General features: G+C 47.9%; 3 protein-coding genes and 1 long non-coding RNA gene across 4 annotated transcripts; 3 read left to right on the top strand and 1 right to left on the bottom strand.

Annotated features, from left to right (window-relative positions):
- The first annotated feature begins 1993 nt into the window (after nucleotides 1–1993).
- On the top strand, nucleotides 1994–4966 carry LOC100828646 (COBRA-like protein 10). The gene is made up of 2 exons (XM_003560087.4): nucleotides 1994–3012; nucleotides 3113–4966. The coding sequence occupies exons 1-2, from the start codon at nucleotides 2397–2399 to the stop codon at nucleotides 4540–4542; spliced, it is 2046 nt and encodes a 681-aa protein (XP_003560135.2). The 5' UTR covers nucleotides 1994–2396; the 3' UTR covers nucleotides 4543–4966.
- Nucleotides 4967–8267: 3301 nt separating this feature from the next.
- LOC106865740 lies at nucleotides 8268–9343 on the top strand. Its single transcript, XR_001405068.2, has 2 exons — nucleotides 8268–8612; nucleotides 8834–9343. It is a non-coding gene; the product is annotated as an uncharacterized LOC106865740 (long non-coding RNA).
- A 3467-nt stretch (nucleotides 9344–12810) lies between these two features.
- Nucleotides 12811–13740, bottom strand: LOC100828946 (probable carboxylesterase 2). The gene has a single exon (XM_003560088.1). It carries the CDS (start codon nucleotides 13738–13740, stop codon nucleotides 12811–12813), a length of 930 nt encoding a protein of 309 aa, XP_003560136.1.
- Nucleotides 13741–19310: 5570 nt separating this feature from the next.
- LOC100842932 (bisdemethoxycurcumin synthase) lies at nucleotides 19311–21099 on the top strand. The gene is made up of 3 exons (XM_003562957.3): nucleotides 19311–19373; nucleotides 19598–19797; nucleotides 19918–21099. Exons 2-3 carry the CDS (start codon nucleotides 19617–19619, stop codon nucleotides 20907–20909), a joined length of 1173 nt encoding a protein of 390 aa, XP_003563005.1. The 5' UTR covers nucleotides 19311–19373; nucleotides 19598–19616; the 3' UTR covers nucleotides 20910–21099.
- Nucleotides 21100–22934: the final 1835 nt, after the last annotated feature.

The following is a 22934-nucleotide window of genomic DNA, read 5'->3' on the forward strand; positions in this document are numbered from 1 at the left end:
AAAAGCGAGAGAGGGAAAATGAAGGCCTATAAAGGTTTTTAAGGTTATAGTTCCATTTGTAAATGCGATCGAGTCTAAGGTCCGAACGTCAAAAAACAAAAGCTGAAAGCTTTGGCGAAGGTGCGCTTCTAAAGTCGCGCTGCCGGACAGCTGTTGCCACGTCTCGGTGCATGCTCCACCGATCCTCATCTACTCCAGCAGGAGTAGGACTCATAGAGGAGTACAAAGCAACGTAAAAACCAAGAGTATCCGATACGTGTTTCTGACATTCCCCTGACAGACCATTGACACGCTATTCCACTTGTTTGTGTATGAGCACAACAAGATGTAAAGAAGAGCAGAAGACCGTCGAATCGTATTCGCGGGGATGAATCGATTAAAGCTAAAGCTCGAGATTAAACGACAGGAACACACGTGGTTTGGCTCCGTGGTTGCTGGCGCTCTGCTGCAGATGCATGCAGCATTCTGTGTTGAACCACTGCCACCAATAATTGCTGGCGCGCACGTGTGGATGCGCCCGTTCTGGACCTCTGTTTCCCTTCTCGTCTGGGGGGGGGGGGGGGGGGGGGGGGGGGGGGGGCGGGGCGTGGACGGCCACGGATGGCGTGCACCGTGCTATCCGGTGGTGGCCGACCTAGATTTTTTTTTGGAAAAGCTAGCATGGTTTTACACAAGTCTTTCAAAACATTTTATTGAGTGTAACATGCACTGTGGAACTTTCTTGAAATACTAGGAAGTTTTGCAAAAAAAGTTGCTTCTTTTTTTTTGCGAAAAAGAAACTTCTATTACTCATCTGCTCATCTGGTACATTACACGAGTGTCGAACAATGTGGGTGAACCAAGTGTATTCCGGTATCTCCTGATAGTGGAATTGGACAATCGCAAGGTCGTCTAAAAAAAATCAGGTACATTACCTCTAAGGTTACATCAGGCATAATCTCATCCGGCCCATGCCCCACCCATCACGAATTAAGGCCCACTTTATTTGGACTTCTGCTTCAGCTTTTGGTGCTTCTAGCTCTCTAAAAGCACTTTTTTCGTTTACACATGAAGATGAGAAGCACGTCGGGAGGTGCTTCCTTCCAGAAGCTGCAGGAAGCACCTCCGGACGTGCTTCGCAGCTTCACGTGTAAATGGTAGAGATACTTTTTAGAGGGCTAGAAGCAGCAAAAGCTGAAGCAGAAGCCCAAACAAACAGGGGCGTGTCTCTAGCCACCGCATGTTCAACAATCTGAAGTTCTCACCCTTGGGGTGGGCAACTCATGTGGCCTTATAAAATATATAAGGTTAGTTCATCTTGTGCAGGTTTTGTCTATTGCTATTTCATCGCGGAGATTTGAAAAAAATATCAAGATGCAAACGAAACAGATAGAGAAGATGCTTTCAAAAAATTTGGTGTAACTTTCAGTTAATCTAAAATATGTGTTGTTGTTTTACTCCCTTTGATCCATATTAGCTGTCTCAAATTTGCCAAATGTTGATGTATCTATGAAAAAGCGTCTAGATACATGTAATATTTCGACAACTAATATGGATCGGAAGGAGTAAATTTTTTGTCAATTATGCTCAGTTCATTGAATAAATAAAGCCAAATCTTTGAAAAGAAACAAGAATATTGAGGTTTTGCTATTTTCAAGGCGGCTGAGAAATAACTATTTCTAAATCGATGCTACAACCGTCTAATTTAACCACTGAGATTCATGCAAGATTTATACAAATACAAATGATGAAGAATATTTAATTGGATGACAATTTGTTGACCGAAAAATAACTATTTCTCAGGAGATGCCGAATTTCTTGATTGCGTACAACATTTGGCAATCGATCTTCAGTTTATACATTCAGTAACTTTGACAGCTTCTCAATATCATATCCCAAATTCCTCGCTGCAAGAAAGAGAGAAATATTTGATTTAATATGTGAAATAAAAAACAGAGTACATGAACAGTATGACTCTCGGAGTGGGACAGAGTGACTGAGGGGAGGTGCTCTGCGTTGACAATGCCCCTGACATCTGCTTTTCCGAGAGTTCGTACAAGAAAACCCCCGCTTGCGCCTATCTCTCATGATCCAAGCACCCGACCGACATGGCTGGCCGGGAGCCGTTCCCGCGCCAACCCCAGCGTCCAAATCCGGTCATTTGACACGGTCTTCCCTTCTTCTCCTCAGAAGAAACGTCCCAAAACACCCGCAACCATCAAGACAATACACGCGCATGCCTAATTATACCACCTTCCACCTCCTCCTCCATTGGAGCACCTTTGCTTCCCACCATTCCTGGCCTCACCCAGAGCTCGCTCTTCTTGCCTCGAGGACCCCTCGCTCGTGCGCTAGCTAGCTAGCTCGATCGGTCAGCGCACGTCCGGCATTCTTCCTGGATCGGTCGAGCGAGCTAAATGGTCAAGGAAGTGCCAATGCCGCTGCGGTGGCGGCGGCGGTGGCGAGTACACTTGTTAGCCGCCGTGGTCGTCATTCTCGCCGTCGCCACGGCCACGCGGGCGCAGGATTACAATAACGGCGGTGGCGGCGACGACGACGACGACGAGGAAAAGGAGAAGCCGCAGTTCAAGGCGCAGGAGGCGTGCAACGGCGCGTTCCTGTCCTACACGTTCGTGGAGCGCGCCAAGGAGTTCCCGCACCTGAAGAACGCGACGGCGCAGGCGTACGCGTTCAAGGCGCAGGCCACGGTGCTCAACGCCATGACGGACGACCTCAAGGCGTGGCAGATGTTCGTCGGGTTCCAGCACAGGGAGATCCTCGTGTCCGTCGGCGGCGCCGTGCTCCTCGACGGCACCGACTTCCCCGCCAACGTGTCGGGCGGCGCCACGTTCGCGGGCTACCCGATGGCCGACCTCCTCAACTCCATCGACACCGCCGGCGAGATGTCACTCATCCAGGCCCAGATCGACATCACCGGCACCCAGTTCGGCGTCAAGCCGCCCGGCAAGCCCATGCCCAAGACCATCAAGCTCTCAAACCCTGGTTACCGGTGCCCCGCGCCCACCCATAAAGGTACACTCCGTAGTTAGTCTTACTTGATGGCTGTGTCCGTCGGAGCATGTCAGGGAAATTTCATCGAGCAGAGCACGTGCGTGGTGATATGTGCGTGCAGACAGCGTGATGTACGTGTGCTGCGTAAAGGACCCCAAGTTCAAGGCGAAGAAGGCCAACAGCACAAAGTACCTGGCGCGGCAGAAGGGCGACCTGACGATCGCCTACGACGTGCTGCAGTCCTACGGGAACAAGTACACGGCGCAGGTGACCATCGACAACTGGAGCCCCATCAGCCGGCTGGACAACTGGAACCTGACCTGGGAGTGGAAGCGCGGCGAGTTCATCGAGAAGATGCGCGGCGCGTACACGCTGCTCAAGGAAGGCCCCGCATGCGTCTACAGCCCGGCGGCGAGCTACTACAAGGACTTCGACTTCACCCCGGTGTACAACTGCGAGAAGCGGCCCGTGATCGTGGACCTCCCGCCGGAGCGTGAGAAGGACAACGACGTGGGCAACCTGCCATTCTGCTGCAAGAACGGCACGCTGCTGCCGCCCACCATGGACGAGTCCAAGTCCCGGGCAATCTTCCAGCTGACCGTCTACAAGATGCCCCCCGACCTCAACCGGACGGCGCTGTACCCGCCGCGGAGCTGGCGGATCGCCGGCAAGCTCAACCCGCACTACGTCTGCGGGCAGCCCATCCGGGTGAAGCCCATGGAGTTCCCCGACTCCACGGGCCTCATGTCGACGACCCCCGCGGTCGCGTCCTGGCAGGTGGCCTGCAACATCACCCGGCCCAAGAAGCGCGCCTCAAAGTGCTGCGTCTCCTTCTCCGCCTACTACAACGACTCCACGGTGCCCTGCAACACCTGCGCCTGCGGCTGCGGCAACGACGACACGGCCACCTGCGACCCGGACGCGCGCCCGGTCCTGCTCCCCGCCGAGGCCATGCTCGTGCCGTTCGACAACCGGACGGCAAAAGCCCGGGCGTGGGCCAAGATCAAGCACTGGCGCGTGCCCAACCCCATGCCCTGCGCCGACAACTGCGGGCTCAGCATCAACTGGCACGTCATGAACAACTACAAGTCCGGCTGGGCGGCGCGGATGACCATCTTCAACTGGCAGGACTACACTTTCAAGGACTGGTTCGCCGCCGTCACCATGGGCAGCCACTACAGCGGATACGAGAACGTCTACTCTTTCAACGGCACCAGAATGAAGGCGCCCTTCAGCAACACCATATTCATGCAGGGCCTGCCGGGCCTGGCTTACCTCGAGCCCATCACTGACGGCAAGACGCCGGAAGACGTGAGGCTGCCCGGGAAGCAGCAGTCGGTCATCTCCTTCTTGAAGAAGGACGCGCCCAACATCAACATCCCCAAAGGGGAAGGCTTTCCCAAGCGGGTGTATTTTGACGGCGAGGAGTGTGCGCTCCCCGATACCATTCCGAAGATGTCGGCTGCGCACCGGCGGGCCGGGCCAGCAAGCCTCTTGCAGGTTCTCATTGCGGTGATGGTCGTGGCGTTTGTGGACTCCTTGTGCTTATGATGTGTGAAAACTTCAGGGGATTGTATAGGGATTCTCACTTCAGTTCGGATGTTCCAATAGCCCCCAATTTAGGGAATTGCACATGCAGAATCACAAAACCATACGGAAATTAAGCAAGTGAAGAGCCAGAGGCTGGAGAATATGGATATACAAAGTTCTGAAGAACAAGTATTCATCGGTTGATCCTGATGTCGAGATATGGCCATGTGGGTTTTAGTGTTTTATGAGGGCTGCAAGGGGAGGAGGTCTGGGTGGGCAGTTACATTGTGAGGTTGTTTATTTTGTTACATGTATATATGCTCAGTCCACATATCGAGTGATTCTCTCAAATGTGAGTGGGGGTGTGGCGGCGCGCATGTGCAACGGAAAAAATAGAAGCAATGTAAATTCTACACTTTGTTTGCTAATTTTGCATTTCCTTAAATTTTATATGCTTCAATCAACCGTACTACACGACATCCAGTTGCGGAGGCAGTTAAACTGTCGGCAAAATTCGCCAGCAGTTAAGTGTTTCTGACAGTCTAATTAGGACATGTACAGTGGTATAGACAGTTGCACTCTAATAGTTATCCATGTCATATATAGACTACACTTTAGACATCTTTTACAACAGATTGTCTATTTAGTTGTCCATATGATCACTACAATTACGGAATGAAGGCAGGGGCAATCTTCTTAGCATGTGCAATGCACCGTCGTTACCCGCTGCAAGGCCGATTTTGGATGACGTGGAGGAGTGAGAGGGGGAGAGAGAAGGAGTCCGTCTATTGAAATATAGATAGACTAATTCCGTGCAAATCGCTCCTTACCGACGACCTCTTTCCCGTTGTACGCGGACCGTCTGTTACCGTGGGATCTGATATTCGTGGGAACATTTTTACTCTGCACAGCTGCGGCGGCCGCACTGCTTGGATGGCCGCCGAGCCGCCGAGCAACTACGAGCGGCTCTGAACTCCACCTGCGCGTCCGGCAGGTTGGCTTGTCTTGTTGTTCCGCAAGAGCGAACTGGATCAATCAGCTCGTAGCCTATGAAAGCTGGCTAGCTTCGTATAGCCTGTTTGAACTTTGGTGGCCACAATCTCTACTAGACACAGGAACTTCGCCACCGATGATCAACTAGCTGGGGCAGAGCTTTGACTATCCCGCGCGCACCTTCGTCTCCATGATGAGCATCGCATTGTACTGCCGCGTCAGTCAGACATTCCACAACATAATTTGCTATTTTTATTTGATCAATCTGATACTTTTTTAGGACAGGCGAGGGCGGCGGCGGCGGCAGCCGGAGGTGGACTAGATTTAATTTGCGGTTGATCAACATAACTTGCTATTTTGGAGTGCTACAGATAGCCAAAACACACACCAGTGCACGGGGTGTTTTTACGGCTGTCTACAAGTGATGTGGAGGACTGATACAGACGGCAGGCGTCTAACGAGTGTACATGGCCTTATCGCCACCAAGTCTGGCTTGTGGAGAAATAAATGGTGGAAGTTATAGACGAAGGCTCTCGTACAATAGGAGAAGTGCAGTCGGTAGGCATAGATTTTTACGGTATTAGACTGTCTGTTTTTCTACCGACGAACTGTTTTTCTCTCTCTTCCTTATCTTTCCTCCACGCAAGAAAAAACCATACGTGGCCTCTCTTATAGACAGCTGATGGTGGCCTATTGTATATGCCCTAATTGCCACCTCAAGTAGATTGCTCTTAACTGTCTCCACAGTTGGCCCGTCTTGTAGCGTTTTTTCGTCTCTTTTTTTTTAAAAAAGGGCGACGATCTCTGGTCTCTTCGTCAATCGAGACACACAATCATTGTATTGTAGTGATGAGCATTACATGTTGTGTATTGAACTTTTATTTTAGAGAGAAGGGTTGGGAAATCACCCCCCCTCTCCTGCCCGGTTTTCAAATTGCAGCATTAAGTATCTATATTTTAGGCAAATTCTACGGTACCCAATACTCCTTTTCAACTAATGGAGTATTAGGCAGGGGTAGTTTAGGCTTTTCCCAATTAAAAAAAGATTAATTATATTATTCTTGATCGTTTGATGTCCTTGGCCATGGCGTCCGGCCGCTGCCGCCGCACGGCTTCCTAGATCGGCGTTGGCCTCGCCCCCGATTTCTTCGCCTTCTCCCTGTACAACCTCATGCCGTCGTGCTCATCAACGAGTGGGCCAAGCCAGCGTCGACAGTGGAGAAGGGCATCGGGAAAGTTGCGGATGTCAACCGTGAAGGGAGTGGAGGACGATGGGACTGGCCGCTCGCAGCTTCGGCGGCGGCAGCGACGCGCCTCCCTTCGAGTGGCGCCAACCCTCATCACGAGGGAACCTTTGGATGATCCATTAATTTGGATCCTTTTTCTTTTCAGATTTTAGTTCTTGTACCCGTTCATCCGTTTCCATACGTAATTTCTTGCCTGCGATTGAGACATCCTGCGATTTGGCATCCAATTTAACTTTTGGATCGAATCCTTATAGCTAATTTTCATGATTTCCACCCTCGTCCTTCCTAGTCAAACGTCGAAAGTTGGACCAAATCATTATCGCTAATGCAATTTTTGGCTGCTCCTTCCTAATCTGAATGTTGAGAACACTACTACAAAAACGCATATATGCGACGACATATTAGTGACGGGTGCAGCCAGCCTGCCACTGATGTCGAGCATCAGTGACGGTTGGTCACGCGCCCGCCACTGATAAATAGCTGCAGACTTGCAATTTTGGACCCGACAGACATCAGTGGCGGGCTCTACTCATGACCGCCACTCATGACTAGCAGGCCCGCCACTGATAGTGGTTCATCGGTGGCGGTCGGGAAGGCCCGCCACTAATGGACACAAGTGAAAATTACAAAATTCAGAAAAGCATACATCACTGGCGGGCCTCGCGTAAAGGCCCGCCACTGATGATCCCTGGGGACCTATCAGGATTGAAAATATCATAACTAATTCATAAAAAATCAGAAAAATGTGATTCTTTTTGCTAAAATCTTATTTTTTTCTTGATTAACATATTGGAACAATAATACCATATGGTGAATTTTGAAAAATGGCCTATGTAATACAATCTTGTTATTTGCCGTAGTTAAACTTTAGGTTTTAAACCAAGTGACCAGAGTTTTGTCCATTTCTATGCCATAATTCACGATAATGTATCCATATTTTCACAAGTGTGCATATTCTCATGACAAACTATATTTTAAAAATGTTTGCAAAGTTTTGGTTTTAAAAAGATGATTTTCCATTTCCCAAATGCGAAAAATTGGATATTTTGTGAAGCAAGTAAATTAATATGGTTCAAAATGGCACATATACACTTTTCGCACAAAGTAGAACTTGTTTATTTGCTAATGTCCAAAGGTTTTGAAAATTTTGCACAAAATGTACTAGTATTAGGTATGAATGTTTATGTGTTTCAGGAAACGGGGTGCTTTGTGAAGCAAATACAAATAAAATGGTTAAAAAAAGGACACATATCAAGTTTCTAGAAATAGTAGACCACATTGATGAACTCATAGACCAATTTACTTATTTAGAATATTTGTACATTATATGAAAACGAAAAATACAAATTATGAACCCATCAGTGTCGGTTCATGCTGTGATACCCGCCACTAATGGCCATTTAGGCCCAGCCCAGCCCGAAGGCCCTAGGGTTTGGAGGGATACCCTATAAAAGCTAGCCTCATCTCCCCCATCCCCAATCTTTCCTCCGCTAGCCGTCACATGCTTATCTCTCCCTCTGCCCTCCCCATCTCTCACCCTGTCTACCTCCTACACGAACAGCCCTATCTCCTTCCTCACCAGCGCCACCGCCCCTCCTCCCTCACTGTGATTCCCTCTCCTCCTCCCACACCGGCGGCCGGCGACGGCAGAGCGCGTATGGAGGAGCAGAAGCGACGGCAGCGCACGCGTGGAGGAGCAGCGCCGGCAGCAGCACGTGTAGGAGCAGCAGCGCGGGTGAAGGAGCAGCGGCGGCAGCAGCACGTGGAGGAGCAGCACGGCGCCTGCAGCACCGGCGGCGGTGCTTGGAGGAGCAGCATCGTGCGGGGCCTGGAGCGGAGCAGCGTTGCCGGGTACGCATCTCTCCCTCTCTCGTTTTTCTTCTTCTAAATCTCACTTTCTCTCTCGCAGATTTCTTGGTTGGTGGCCGGCTTGGCGTGCAATTTTGGCAAGCTACAAGTTAGCCGGATTATTTCATGATTTGTTTTTGTATACAAATTTGTATATAGGATCTCTACTTCCGGATTTAAGTGATTTGTTGTGGTGTCAAGATACTGCTTGTATGTATATACAGATTTGCCGACCTGCGGCCTCCTCGACCAACGCCTGGAGGAGAAGCGGCTCGCGGGACCTCGAGCAGCGGCGGCGCGTGGCACTTGGAGGAGCAGCCGACGGCCATGGCGCCGATTGCGGCCGCCAAGACGCTGGATCCGGCCGCCCTAACAATTATGCCAACAATTTGTGTGCGATTAGAACAAAATAAACATGGCTAGCATTATATGCTAGCCATGAGTTTTTTTTTAATTATGGCCACAACTCATCAGTGTCGGTCACTGCTTGTGCCCGCCACTGATGCTGATGTTCAGTACATTAGTGACAGGGAGTTAGTGACGGGTGGCCCGCCCGTTACTGATATGCTTTTTCGACCGTTAATGATAACCGTTTCTGTAGTAGTGGAAGGAGATGGGAGGGAGAGATCTCGATCGGAAGAGAAGGGAAAATCAGAGTGGGGGAGGGAATGGAGAAATCGATCGAGTGAGCCTGCAGATCTGTTTCCCCTAATTAAATCGTGCTTGGATTACAATTTTGCCTCTGTTTTTGAATACCCCATCCTAATACTCCACACATCTAAATTGGAGTATTAGGGAGTATCAACTAATCTGAGCCATTGGATCTAAAAAATGGACGGTCCAAATTAATTCTGGGGTACTATAGAAGATCTCATATTTTAACTACCTTAACTTATAGTTGGTGTCACTTCATCTGCCACCACCGCAGCAGAATTAATGGGCCTAGCCAACAAATCGACAACAAACTAGGCTTCTTACTATCTACTCCCTCCGTCTCATATTAAGTGACTTTCCATTACATATATGTAGACGTTTTTTAGAGATAGATACATTCATATTTGAACAATTTGAATCACTTGATATGGGACGGAAAAGGACGGAAAGAGTATTAATTTGTGGTCGGGCCGGCTCAATCTGTCAACAACCCTTTACCACTACGGCACACGGAATTAATTGGTATGTGCCAAGATCGTCAACAAGCTAGGTAGTCAGCAGCCCATCAATAACGCTTGTCCACCAAATATCGTCAGCAAAGCCTTAAAACAAAATTAAGATACTACTCCCTCCGATCCTAAATTGTTGTTGAAATATTACATGTATCTAGACGCTTTTTAAGAATAGATACATTTATATTTGGTCAAAGTTGAGTCAAGAATTTAGAATCAGAGGGAGTATTAAAACTAACAATTAGAGGATAATTACTGGTCTAAGATTTGAACATAAATAATTTGTAAAGAACGCACCAACGGAAGTGGCACTTAGCTAATTACCACTCCCTCCGTTCCATAAAGACCGCCCAATTTTTATGAAAAGGAGGGAGTACAAAACTTTCAGTTGTCCACATGTAGTGTTGTCCTTTTATCCCTTTCTCGGTAGAACATACTCCTCCTGTTTCATAATTTTTGTCTCAAATTTATTCAAAAATGGATGTATCTATTTCTAAAAAGCGTCTAATACATGTAATATTTTGACAAGAATTATGTAAGGGAGGGAGTACATCGACTTATTCATTTGGACAAGTATTACAAGAGATGGATATAATTGAAACATAAACATAAACTCAACGCACAGCGCGGTGTCAGGTGGAAAAGTTCCTGCTAGCACCAGACAGAGATGTAGAATTTCACCACTGAGACTCACTCCAGTAGACGACCAGGTTCTTGGTCCGTCAAGGACCTCATCAAAGCGACCATCATTTACAGACAAATTAAGCAACAACAATATATATGTAGCACCTTATTATTTCTTTTGCCGCCGCCACCATGACCCAGAAAGAGCCAAAATTAAGCGTCGGATGGGAAGGAGCACGTGAACAACGACTGAAGCGAGAGCAGACTTGAAGAAGTTCTTTATAACAGAACTCCTTATTAGGTCTCACTCGGCCCAAAGATAATCCATACCTTGTGTTAGGCTCTTTTCCCTGTCCAATTTGTAACGAAGTAGTACGTGTCATAGAGCTTGGGCCACTGGCACTCCAAGCTTTGTAACAATGTGCGGTGGATGGCTCTGGCATATACGTAAAAGAGCTCACGACAGAACCGTCACATCTCATTGAAAGAGACACCACAATGTCAAATCTAGAATTTATTTTTTTTTTACTTAAAGACCTAGAATTTAATCCTAGTTGACACAGATATAACAACAATGCTTGATTTATTACGAGGTGTTTGTTTTAACAGCAGAAAACTATTGATCACCAACTAACTCATCCGATACATAGGAACTAATCAAGTAGAACCTACCACATGCCGCCGCAGTTCACACACACATGTACAATCCTTGCAATAGCCTTCTTGATAACCGGCGTCGTGGCAACGCACAACACAAGTACTGCTAGACTCACCACAGGTGATCGTGGTGCTGTGTTCATCGCAGTTTTTGGAACCTCATCTACACAAACGAAAGAAAGATCTTTTTATTTGATATAACCGCACATAATCCTTATATGAAAAAAAGAGATTCAATATCAACCTATTCTTACCCGAAGACACGAGCAGTGACGTTATCAGGATCGATGCCACAATGAAAATGATCTTGCGAGCCATGGCTAATTCTGGACTTGGCCGTTGATTTATCATGACACATGTATTTATAGAGAAGATTTCACCTGGCTTTCTTCTCGGTCATTTATGTCTTCACAATAAATTTCTACTATAGCATTAATTTAGGAATCTCTAAAGATTGGATATAAATTTTCAATCTTTAGAAATCACTTCACCTCATCAAAGAAAATTAATATTCAATCTTTATTATTATCTACACCTAATAATAAAGTGAGGAGTGCTTCCTTGGTCGTCGTCCATCGGTCAAATTTGCAGTTTATCCCTTTTAATTCAACCCGCTGGGCGCCGTACGTCCTGGCTATCCCCACATTTGCGTTTTGCCCCTTTCGTTTTTTAAGAACTCAACCCGCAATCCAAAACAACGGTTCCCCGACGGAGAGCAGGGCAAGGGTGGCGGTTGCGGACAGGTGCCTGCGACGCGGCGAGGTCGAATGGCTGGGTGCGATCCGGCTCGCGGAGACGGAGCTGATGAGTGGCTTGAGCACGGTGCTCACAGGGCGGAGCAGAATCGCGGGCCCTTGGGCTGGTCGGGGCGGCGTCGGACTGTCGGAGGCGCACAGAGTCGAAGGAGACGCTGGGCCGGCGCTGTAGGCGGAGAACAGCGGAGAGGCGAGCCTAGGCTGGCGGCTACTAGCGCTCGAACCGGTGGAGGCACACGCGATGCCTGGGATAGACGACAGAGCGGCCGTGCCCTTGCTCCATCTCCAGGGGCGCATGTGGTTCAGGTAGTAGCAGGTTAATTTTGCAGGTTCAGTTTCAGCTTCAGCGTCTTGTTGGCGATTTGACCGGTTTTTGGGATTCGTTGACTTGGTCGTCGCCACGTAGGATTACGGTCCGACCCATGTAAGGATTTTATCATATTATAACACTGTCAACACTATCTATTACTAATTTGTGGTTGGGCTCAATCCATCCACCACCCTTTACCACCACCGCACACAGTATTAATTATCATGTGCCAAGAGCGTCAACAAGCTAGGTTGCCAACGGCCCATCAATAAACCTTGCCCACCAAAATCGTCTGCAAAGCCTTAATACAAAAATAAGATACTATTAAAAAGGTAGGAATTAAAATTCATTTGGACAAGTATTACAAGAGATGGATATTATTGAAACACAAACATAAACTCAACGCACAACGTAGTGTCATGGTCGAAAAGTTCCTGGTATCTCCAGACAGAGATGAAGAAGTTCGCCACTGAGACTCACTCCAGTAGACGACCAGGTTCTTGGTCCGTCAAGGACCTCACCAAAGCGACCATCATTTACAGACAAATTAAGCAACAACAATATATATGTAGCACCTTATTCTTTCTTTTGCCGCCGCCATCATGACCCAGAATGAGCCAAAGTTGAGCGTCGGATGGGAAGGAGCACGTGAACAACGATTGAAGCGATGATGATCGATCCAGACCAGACTAGAAGAAGTTCTTTATAACAGAACTCCAATGGGCTTTTGCTGATAACGAGACCATGTTAGCCTTAGTAGGTCTCACTCGGCCCAAAGATAATCCATACCTTGTCTCAGGCTTTTTCCCCTGTCCAATTTGTAACGAAGTAGTACGTGTCATGGAGCTTGGGCCACTGCCACTCCAAGCTTTCATGGCCATCCCATAACCAAATATGTCCATATATGGCCTAGTAGGCACGCCAAGAACGGGTCCGGCAGAGTCCATCTCAGCAGCAGCACGCAGCTCGTGCGGGCTCGGGAGCAAAGCGGCCGGCAGCGGCAAGGCGGTGCTGCGCTGGTCTACGAATTGCACGATGCTCTCCATGAGTTTCTTGCTTGTGGCACGCAGTGGGTTGTACAGGTGGAAGCCGTGGTCTTCGCCCTCAGACTCCACCAGTGTCACATTTTCACCGGCGGCCCAGGACCAGTCGCGCATCTGGGCCGCCAACCGGCGCCCCCGGTCCCGCAGGCTGTCCTTCTCGGCCACGGCCACGAGCACACGCCGGCATGCCAGAGACGCGATCTCATCCTCTGGAGGGTTTATCCGGGGATCGTCGTTCCCCGCCTGGCCTGCCGTGACAAACGGCCAGAGCCTGTCCACGTTTTCAGGCGCAAACATGGAGACGCCGTCCCAGACAGCCTCGGACGCCAGCCGCTGGGAGCTCCAGAAGTAGGGGTGCACCATGATAAGCCCCTCGATGTCGATCGGGTAATTGCTATCTCTCGTTGCCACCCCACGGTTGGCGGCCGCGTCCTCCGACGCAGGGACGAAGGAGCTGCGCTGGAGGCGCTCGATACGGCCATCGTTGTATTGGCGTATGAAAGGATATAGGTCGACGGCGATATCATCGCCGGCGACACTCTTTGTTTCTGGAGGAGAAGTCTTGTTTGCATGCATGGTGAAGTGCACTTAGGAAACAAGCTAGCTAGCTAGCTGTTGTATCTGGATGATAGTTTAGTTTAGTGTCTAGTAAGAGTATGCGGCTGCTCGATCGTGTTGTGGTGGCTGGGAAGCTGCATGCTCGTGGGTTTTTATAGCTGTAATTTGATTCCCGCTCCAACATGGCAATACATGGCCATGGATGCACCGGCGCAACTCCTGAAGAACTATTTAATTCAGGGGTTCAGTCACTTAAGCCATGCACATACATATCGTGTCAAATTGATGATTGACATCTTGAGACTACTAATTAAGTGAATAAATTAATTAATGCTAGTTTGCACATGTTATTCTGTATGAGATAATGAGAGAACTATATATATAGAAAGATCACAGGACATGGTGTCGCATTGCACACACTATTTTTATTTTCTTTTTTTGCGGGGAGTTTGTTTCAACTGACAACGCAAGCTTCACCGAACGCGTTTGTTTCGTACGTATTGGTCACTTTCCATATGCTTAAATGACTAGAAGACACAGAATTTCAAACGTTCTTCTGTGGTTATTAGCTCCTGAAAAGAATTCGAGATACTTCCAGCAATTACTTAGCGGTATATAGTTGTTCTAATTTTTTGACTTAACTATACACTGCTAAAAGCTAGTAATTAAATTTGGTTTGCAAAAGCTCCCCCAATGAGTCGATCATAGGGTGTATTTTGATTGTTTAAAATAAAGGTCTGACCGTCTGACCACGATTACTTTGTTAATATCATAGTTATGTAAGTACTTTCAAAAATGATTACAATGACATTAAATTTATGTAGTATAAAACTATATACTATTAGGCTTGTCTAAAAAACTAAAATACGATTTTGTAATACTCTACATGCATGCTGAATAGCAGCACGTTGGACGGAGGAGTATGTCTTTTCTTTTCTCTACATGGCATGTTGAATAGCAGCAGGTTGGACGGAGAGTATTTCTTTGTTGTTTCTACGCGCACGCTGAATTGCAGCGAGCAGTTGCACCCCACGTAGGGTGAAGTGGTGAAGATTCTTTTTCATGTGTTTTCTGACGATGTGGTGAAGACTTTCCCCACGCGTGCGCAGTATACATGTTAGCTAGCCAATAAATATTTCAGAATTTTTTACATGATTATAGCTTATTAAAGAAGGGATAAGAGCATCTCCAATGGCATCCCTCAAATCTATCCCAAATGTCTTATTTGGGGATATGGACATCTTGATCTCAAACTCATCCCCAATGACATCTCTCAAACATACAAACCGTCCTATTTGTCTGAACATATCTTCAAAATTTGCTTCAAATTTGAGAGAGGTCTGGGTCTCCGTTTGTCCGGTGTCCGCCCCCTGGCCCACGCACTTTTCCCACGCGCCGACGCCTCTTCAGTCTCCTCCCCGATCCATTCTCTCGTCTCGATTCCCTCGTCGCTCCACAACAACAAAAAACGCCGGCCGATTCCTCTCGTCGCCCAAATCCAGCTCCCGATTTCCCTCCCGCGCTGGTCGTCGCCGTCCTCCTCAGCGGAAATGGATCTTGCCGCGCCCACGCGCAATCCAGGAGGAGCCGCAGCACCACGCCGCCTCGCGGGCTGGAGCCAGTGGCTGTCGGCGGCGGAACTGGCCAGCGGCCACGACGGTGGATCTGTAGCAGGAGCAGCAGCGCTGGAGCTGAACTCATTTGGTGGTGATATACTCTCGAATCTTCCGGGATTCGTAGCAGGAACAGCAGCGCTGGAGGTTCCCAAGAGTGCGCCATCCTCCCCTGCTGCCGATAGCACGGTAATCTTGAACTGGACTGAATAGTGGTGAAGGAGAGGATGGGGATTGGGAGCAGAGAGAGTTGGTTGATGATGGGGTGTGAGGCTTGATGACGGTAATCTTGAACTGGACAGAATAGCACATCAGTTCAGTGATCTCATTTTTGCCAAGACATGACACTTTGCCAAGATATGCATGCTGATATCTGGTAGTCTTGTAAACAATGACCTTGTGTATGTATCAGTCTGTGTATATTAGGTACTTACACTTTGTTATTGGCAAAATTCAGTTCAGAAACTACAGGACATCTTCAGTCCATTTCTTTTAGTTCAGAAACTACAGGGCATCTCCGGTCCATTTCTTTCAGATACTTCTGCCACTCGGGCGTCTCAACGCCAGCGCCTAGTGCTATCTATCTTCAGATTTGTATGTTTTTAAATTTAAACAAGGCATGCATGTGTGCAAATAACAGAAAATAAAAAAAAACTCATTTTCGGACATGTAGATGTTAGTTTGGGGGATGCCGTTGGGTGATGAGGGCGGACACTGGGCGGACACATGTCCACTTGCTCCCCCAAATGGACAAAAAGAGGACTTTTGGAAAAGAAATTTAGAGATCTCATTGGAGATGCTCTAAGCTCCATGGGAAATGCATACTCGTCTCTCTGTGTTTATAAATAGCTACACGTTTAGTTTTTCCTAAATCAAACTTATAGAACTATTTTGAATTCTGTCACTTAAGCCATGCATACATATCGTGTCAAATTGATGATTGACATCTTAAGACTAGTAATTAAGTGAATCAATTAATTAATGCTAGTTTGCACATGTTATTCTGTTTGAGAGAACTATATAGAAAGATCACAGGACATGGTGTCGCATTTCACACACGAATTTTCAACTGACTACGCAAGCTTCACCAAACGAGTTTGTTTCGTACGTATTGGTGACTTTCCATATGCTTTAATGACTAGAAGACACAGAATTTCGAACATTCTTCTGTGGTTATTAGCGGTATATACTTGTTCTAATTTTTTTACTTAACTATATACTGCTAAAAGCATAGTAATTAAATTTGGCTTGCAAAAGCTCCCCCAATGCGAGAAAACTTGCACGCCCTCGATCCTAGGGTGTAATTTGATTGTTTAAAACAAAGGTCTGAGCGTCGATCTGACCACTATTACTTTGTTAGCATGATACAAAGTTATTTATGTAAGTACTCTCTCCGATCCATGGTAAGTGTCTTGTATTTAGTACATAGTAACTTTCTACTAAATCCAAAAATACAACTTTGTATTAAATCCAAGACACTTATTTTCCCCGTTCAACAAAAGATGTCTCAAGTTTGTCAAAATTTGGATGTATCTATACATGACTTAGTGTATAGATGCATTCAAATTTAGTCAAAATTAAAACATTCTTTGTTGGACGGAGAGAGTATTATGTATTGGAAGGAGTAATTTTAAAAATGATTACAATGACATTAAATTTATGTCGTATAAAATTATATACTATTACGACTTTGTAATATATTATATGGACGGATTAAGTTGTACTCCTTCCGTTCCATAATTCTTGTCGAAATCTTACATGTATCTCGACATCTTTTAGAAATATATACATCCATTTTTAAACAAATTTGAGACAAGAATTATGAAACGGATGGAGTATATCTTTGGACAGAAGAGGTTTTTTCCTTCGAAAATGTTGGACAGAGGAGTATGTCTTTTCTTTTCTCTACGTGCTGAATAGCAGCACGTTGAACGGAGAGTATTTCTTTGTTGTGTCTGCGGCTCTGCGCGCATGCTGAATTCCAGTGAGCAGTTGCACCCCACGTATGGTGAAGTGGTGAAGATTCCTTCTCTTGTGTTTTTTGGACGATGTACATGTTAGTTAGTCAATAAATATTTCAGAAATGTTTACATGATTATAGCTTATTAGTAGAGGTGCAACATGGTGACCCTCAGGATATCTTTTGACCCTCCTTAGTTGAAATAAATGAACTAGTTTAGTAAAAAGTCATGTCATTTTAAAATTTTAGTTCATTTGTTTGAACTAAGAACTAAGGAGAGTCAAAGGATATCACGAGGGTCACAATTGTGCAGCTCTACTTATTAGAGAAGGGCTAAGCTCCATGAGAAATTCATACTCTCTGTGTTTATAAATAGTTACACATTTAGGTTTTTCTAAATCAGACTTAGAGAAGTTTGACTAAGTTTACATAAAATAAAATATCAATACCTATGATACCAACTAAATACAATATGAATGTACTTCTTGATGAATACAATGAATCTAATTTAGTGTTATAAATGTTGGCATATTTTTTCATAAGTTAGTCAAACTTAGGAAAGTTTGACCGATAATAAACCCAACTGTGGCATACGGTACAATGTCATGCAGTTTGCACGAGGGAGCATCTAAAAAGAATAATTTGGTATGCACTTTTATTGATCAAAATTAACTACCTCCATTGAACCTTTTCTTGATTGACACTATCAAACCCAGTGCTCTCCTAATGCTCTCCTAATGATACGACTTGGGATGATTGTATAGCATGGATATGCGCTTGTTGGTTTGACGACTTCTGATGTTTGGGTGCCAGTTTATTTGTCGTTTTGTGGGTTGTTGCTTAGAGCATGTCCAGAAGAGCCCCTAAACAAGCTTCCTACCCCAAATTTGGGGGTTTGAGGTTAAAAACCTCGTCCAACAAGCCCCAAAAATTTTTAGAGCCCAAAATCTTGCCCCCGCCTTCCTTGCCTCCTGCTTCTCCGCGCACATCGCCGGCCGACGGGGATCTGCCTCGTCCGGCAAATCCATTCCGGCCGGAACCAGTCGTGCCGCCAATCTCCTCCTCCACCTGTGTCCGCCGCCGGGCTCCTCCACCCCGTCAGCCTTGTCCTTCACCGCCGCCGGCGTCTTCCTCCTCCACCCACGACGGCCTCGCCCTCACCTCCGCCGCCGCACGCCTCCCACCCGCCTCGGCCCCCTCGTCCTCCCGGCCGTGCGAGGAAGGAGGCGTCGGCCTCCTCCTCCTCCTGGTCGCCGCAAGGACGGCCTCCTTCTCCTCCTCTTGGCCGTGCGCAAGAAAGGAGGCGCTGGCCTCCTCCTCCCAGTCGCCACTGGCCGCCGCCGCCTCCTCCTCCCGGCCACCTTGTTCTCCTCCTCTCCTCCACTGTGTATGTTGAAATTTGTGAAAAAAAATTAGTGCTGTGTTGAAATTGTACGTACAATGGGTGAATTCAGATTATGTGTGTTGAAATTGGATTCAAATTGTACAAATTTGGGTTGAAATATAAGATATCAGTGAAATGGGGGCTGTGATTTGGGGACTATTGCTGGAGCAAACACTAGTTTTTGGGACCCTACTTATTGAGTTTGGCCCCTATTTGCATTTTTATAGACTCAGCGACGTGTCCATGTATATCCAGCCCGCCGATCATGGTGGCGCCAAGGCAGGGGCCGAGGTTGTAAATTTGTTCCAAACAAATTCATAAGTGTAACTAAACTTTATTAGGACCATTAGTAAAGATTACACTGCGCTCGCACGCTTGTTTAGGTGACACCGTGACATGTCCGTACTTCTCTTGGCATGTGCTAACCTACCATTATTAGGGGATACCTATAGGTGAGCAACGTGTTTGGTGTCGTGTATGCGCCCGCGCATGGGGATAGACAGAGTGAGTGGATCACCTACTGGCCGGTGCGTAATGTTTCCAATGGCATGTCATGCCCTGAACTGCTCCAGTGCTTCGATGCTCCTTATAAATAACCTTTCCACCCTTCACAATTCGCATCAGCAAACAACATTTGAGCAGTCCTCTGCCTCCATCTCTTCGTTGCACCGAGTAATACTCCCTCATTGGTTAGGTATTTTCTCATTCCTTCTTGCAAGAGAGTATGTTGCTGTTGTATATTTGGATAACACCTAGCCTGGCAACGTAGTCTATTTCCTCTCTTGGCTAGGACTCTAGAGGTCGTGTATTCATGAGCATTTCTAACTATCTTTTTCTCAAGCAAGCACTCATTCTTTACTTTAAAGTTTAACGTTTATCTCTCTGATACCCTTTTTCTCCGAATGTACACACGAGCAGGTCACTCTACCGCGGGACCATGGCGAGCATTCTGCGCGACATCCGGAGTTCGCAGCGAGCGGACGGGCCTGCGGCTGTGCTCTCAATCGGCACAGCAAACCCCCCCGACTGCGTGTCCCAGGACGAGTATCCGGACTACTATTTCCGCATCACCAAGAGTGAACATCTCACTGACCTGAAACAGAAACTCAAGACAATGTGTAAGCAGAAAACATGCGTTTTTCTTTTCTTTTCAAAGATGGTATGACGTACCCGCAGCGTCCGGATCGATCGAATGCACACGGTCATAGATGTTTAATTTGTTTGTCTCGTATAATCAGGTCAGAACACGGGCACAAAGAAGCGTTTCTTCCACCACACGGAGCAGCTGCTCGGAGCCCACCCTCATTTCCTTGACCGCGGGAAACCATCCCTCAACGACCGGCTAAAAATCGCAGCCGTCGCTGCTCCAGAGCTAGCTGCGACCGCTGCAGCGAAGGCCATAGCAAAGTGGGGCCGCTCAGTCACCGACATCACCCACCTCATCGTCAGCAGCAACTCGGGCGCCCATGCCCCGGGCATCGACCTCCGCTTGGCTTCCATTCTCGGGCTCCGCTCGTCCGTCTGCCGCACGATGCTCCACCTCAATGGCTGCTCCTCAGGTTCCGCCGCGTTGCGCCTCGCCAAGGACATGGCCGAGAACAACCGTGGCGCACGCGTCCTGGTGGCCTGCGTCGAGCTCACGGTCGTCGCCTTCCGTGGCCCCGAAGAGGCCTACCCCCACACTCTCGTTGGCCAGGCATCGTTCGGTGACGGAGCGGGCGCGGTCATCGTCGGCGCTGATGCCGTGCGCCCCATCGAGCGTCCGCTCTTCGAGATGGTATCTGTCTCGCAGACCGTGATACCAGACACCGACCATGTGCTCACCGTGCAGCTCACTGAAGGCGGCATCGACGGGCATCTTTTAAGCAGGGAGCTGATACCAATAGCAGGACAGAACATCGAACAGTGTTTGTCGGATGCGTTCGGGCCGCTTGGACTCGGCGTCGATTGGAACGACCTCTTCTGGGCGGTGCACCCTGGCATCCGTGCAATCTTGGACCAGATTGACAAGGCACTCCGGTTAGAGCCGGGAAAGTTGGCAGCGAGCTTTACCGTGCTAAGAGAGTATGGAAACATGCTTGGCGCGACGGTGATCTTTGTGCTCGATGAGCAACGGCGGCGAATGGAGGAGGAAGAAGGGGGTGAGTGGGGTGTACTGATGGGGTTTGGACCGGGGTTCACTGTTGAGACCATGGTGCTGCGTGCTACTAGTGATCTCAAGAAAAAATAGCACTCCGCATTGAGACAGTGGTATCAACATAAAGTCAGTGATCAAGCATTGTAGTCTTTTAGTTAAGTTACTATTACATCCTTGTGTTTACTCTTGAAACTTCAGATCTAGTCACCTCTTGGTGGTTCTATGCCGATGTTCCTAAAAGAACCTGGATCCAAAGTTATGGAAAATAAATGGCTTGAGTAAATATGATAGAGCTCTCGTGCAGAGCACTAACACACTGGCCACTTGTCCAGCAACATTAAGAATCGATATTCTTCTTCTTTGAAGCCGTTCCCATGGTGTCGCTCTAGTGCTCTACTATTATCTGTGATTTCGACGTGCCGATACGGAATACCTTTTCCGACACATCAGCTAGCCAATCCTTCGCGCACTAGCTGAAAGGAAAAATGGAGAGAAGCTATATATGCATGCAACGGAAGCTAATGCTACTCTGCTAAGATGGAATATTCTAGAATCTTCTTCTTGATCCGAGTAAATTTCACAAAACCACTACTCCAGGGGCTAGAACTTCAGGCAGCTGCCACCTCAAAGGTTCGTATCAGTTTGTCACTACTCTAGGGGTAATTATTTCCACTTTGCCTAAATCAACCAATTAGTCCATTTGACGATAAAACTGACATGTTAGAGCCACATGTAAAGTCCTACGTGACATGTAATTTATCCATTCAACCCCCTGTAATTTCCATATATTCATAATCTCTCCTTCTTCTTCCCTTCTTCATCCCCTGCTCAGGCTGCCAACTCGCCAGCGCTGAGTAGGTGGTCACCTGCGCCACCGCCAGTCACGGAGACCTCCGCAGACCTGCGTCGTACTTTGCATGCACCACAGGCTTGTGTTGCACTTTGGCAGCTAAACCTTTTCCGCGCGAAAAGCAAAAAGCTCATCATTATGGGCGCCGATCCGAGCCTTCTTCCTCTCCTACCCCGAGTTCCTCCTGGCCGTTCTCTGCTTCGTTTCTCTGTCTGCGCTCCGCCTCGCGCTGCGGTGGTGGCGGTGGTGCGGGGGCAGCTTGCCCGTGAGATGGCCCGTCGTGGGCATGCTCCCCTTCGTGCTGCGCAACCACGCCGCGCTGAGGGACTCCGGCTGCACCTTCATGTTCCGCGGGCCGTGGCTCGCGCACGCCGACTTCCTCGTCACCTGCGACCCGGCCGCCGTGCGCCACTGCCTGGCCGACGTCTTGCAGGTGCTCAACGAATTGTGCCGAAGGGGATCGATGGCGGGCGGAGGGCAGAGGAGGCGACTTGGGAACCAATCGAGCCGGCCAGCGGCTGTGGCGGCGAATCGCAGGCAGCGGCGGGGTGCGGCGACGCGGGCGATGCGAATCGAATGAGGGGCGACGCGAATCGAAGTAGGGGCAGCGATTAGGGGCAGTGGCGAGCCCCTCCGGCGATGCAGCTCCCCATGCGGTGGCCGATGTCCAGAGACTGAGCCGGAGTGAGAGCGGCGGTGGCCGGCCCGGCCTACCATCCAGGGACCAAGTGAGAGAAGGAGATGAAACAGAAGGGGTTGAGGGAAAAAAGACTGCGTGACGTGGACCTTACATTAGACCCCAATATGTCAGTTTTACCGTCAAATGGACTAATCAGTCAGATTTGGGCAAAGTGAAAATAATTACTCTTAGAGTAGCAGCAAACTGATGTGAAATTCTGAGGTGGTAACTGCATGAAGCCCTAGCCCGTAGAGTAGTGGTTTTGTGAAATTTACTCTCTTGATCCTCTAAGCTACTTGCAATTAGCTAGAGTAGTGATGACCAGCTCGATTTATCGTTAACATTAATCACTGCTCCGAATGGTGCAAGTATATACCAGTAATTAATGTTACCCTAATCTTGGCTCGCTCTCGACAACTATATTAAGTGAAGGTCGTGGCAAAGGCAAAGGAACAAAGGTATCGGTTGATCGCAATAGTTAACTGGAGTAGTATGCTTTCTTGATCATGTATGCCAACGTGTCTTGGTTTCTAAGCTCAACTGGAGTGGCACATCAATTCTGAGGAGGACTGGAGGAACCATATCCATA

This window comes from Brachypodium distachyon, chromosome 1 (assembly GCF_000005505.3).
Source record: "Brachypodium distachyon strain Bd21 chromosome 1, Brachypodium_distachyon_v3.0, whole genome shotgun sequence".
Lineage (NCBI taxonomy): Eukaryota > Viridiplantae > Streptophyta > Magnoliopsida > Poales > Poaceae > Brachypodium > Brachypodium distachyon.

What these genes read in the sequence shown, in the direction of transcription:
- LOC100828646 (XM_003560087.4), top strand. Translation starts at nt 2,397, where the DNA reads ATGGTCAAGGAAGTGCCAATGCCGCTGCGGTGGCGGCGGCGGTGGCGA. An exon ending in CCCCGCGCCCACCCATAAAG is followed by an intron (nt 3,013 to 3,112) that starts GTACACTCCGTA and finishes ATGTGCGTGCAG; the next exon opens with ACAGCGTGATGTACGTGTGC.
- LOC100828946 (XM_003560088.1), bottom strand. Translation starts at nt 13,740, where the DNA reads ATGCATGCAAACAAGACTTCTCCTCCAGAAACAAAGAGTGTCGCCGGC.
- LOC100842932 (XM_003562957.3), top strand. Translation starts at nt 19,617, where the DNA reads ATGGCGAGCATTCTGCGCGACATCCGGAGTTCGCAGCGAGCGGACGGG. An exon ending in ACAGAAACTCAAGACAATGT is followed by an intron (nt 19,798 to 19,917) that starts GTAAGCAGAAAA and finishes TCGTATAATCAG; the next exon opens with GTCAGAACACGGGCACAAAG.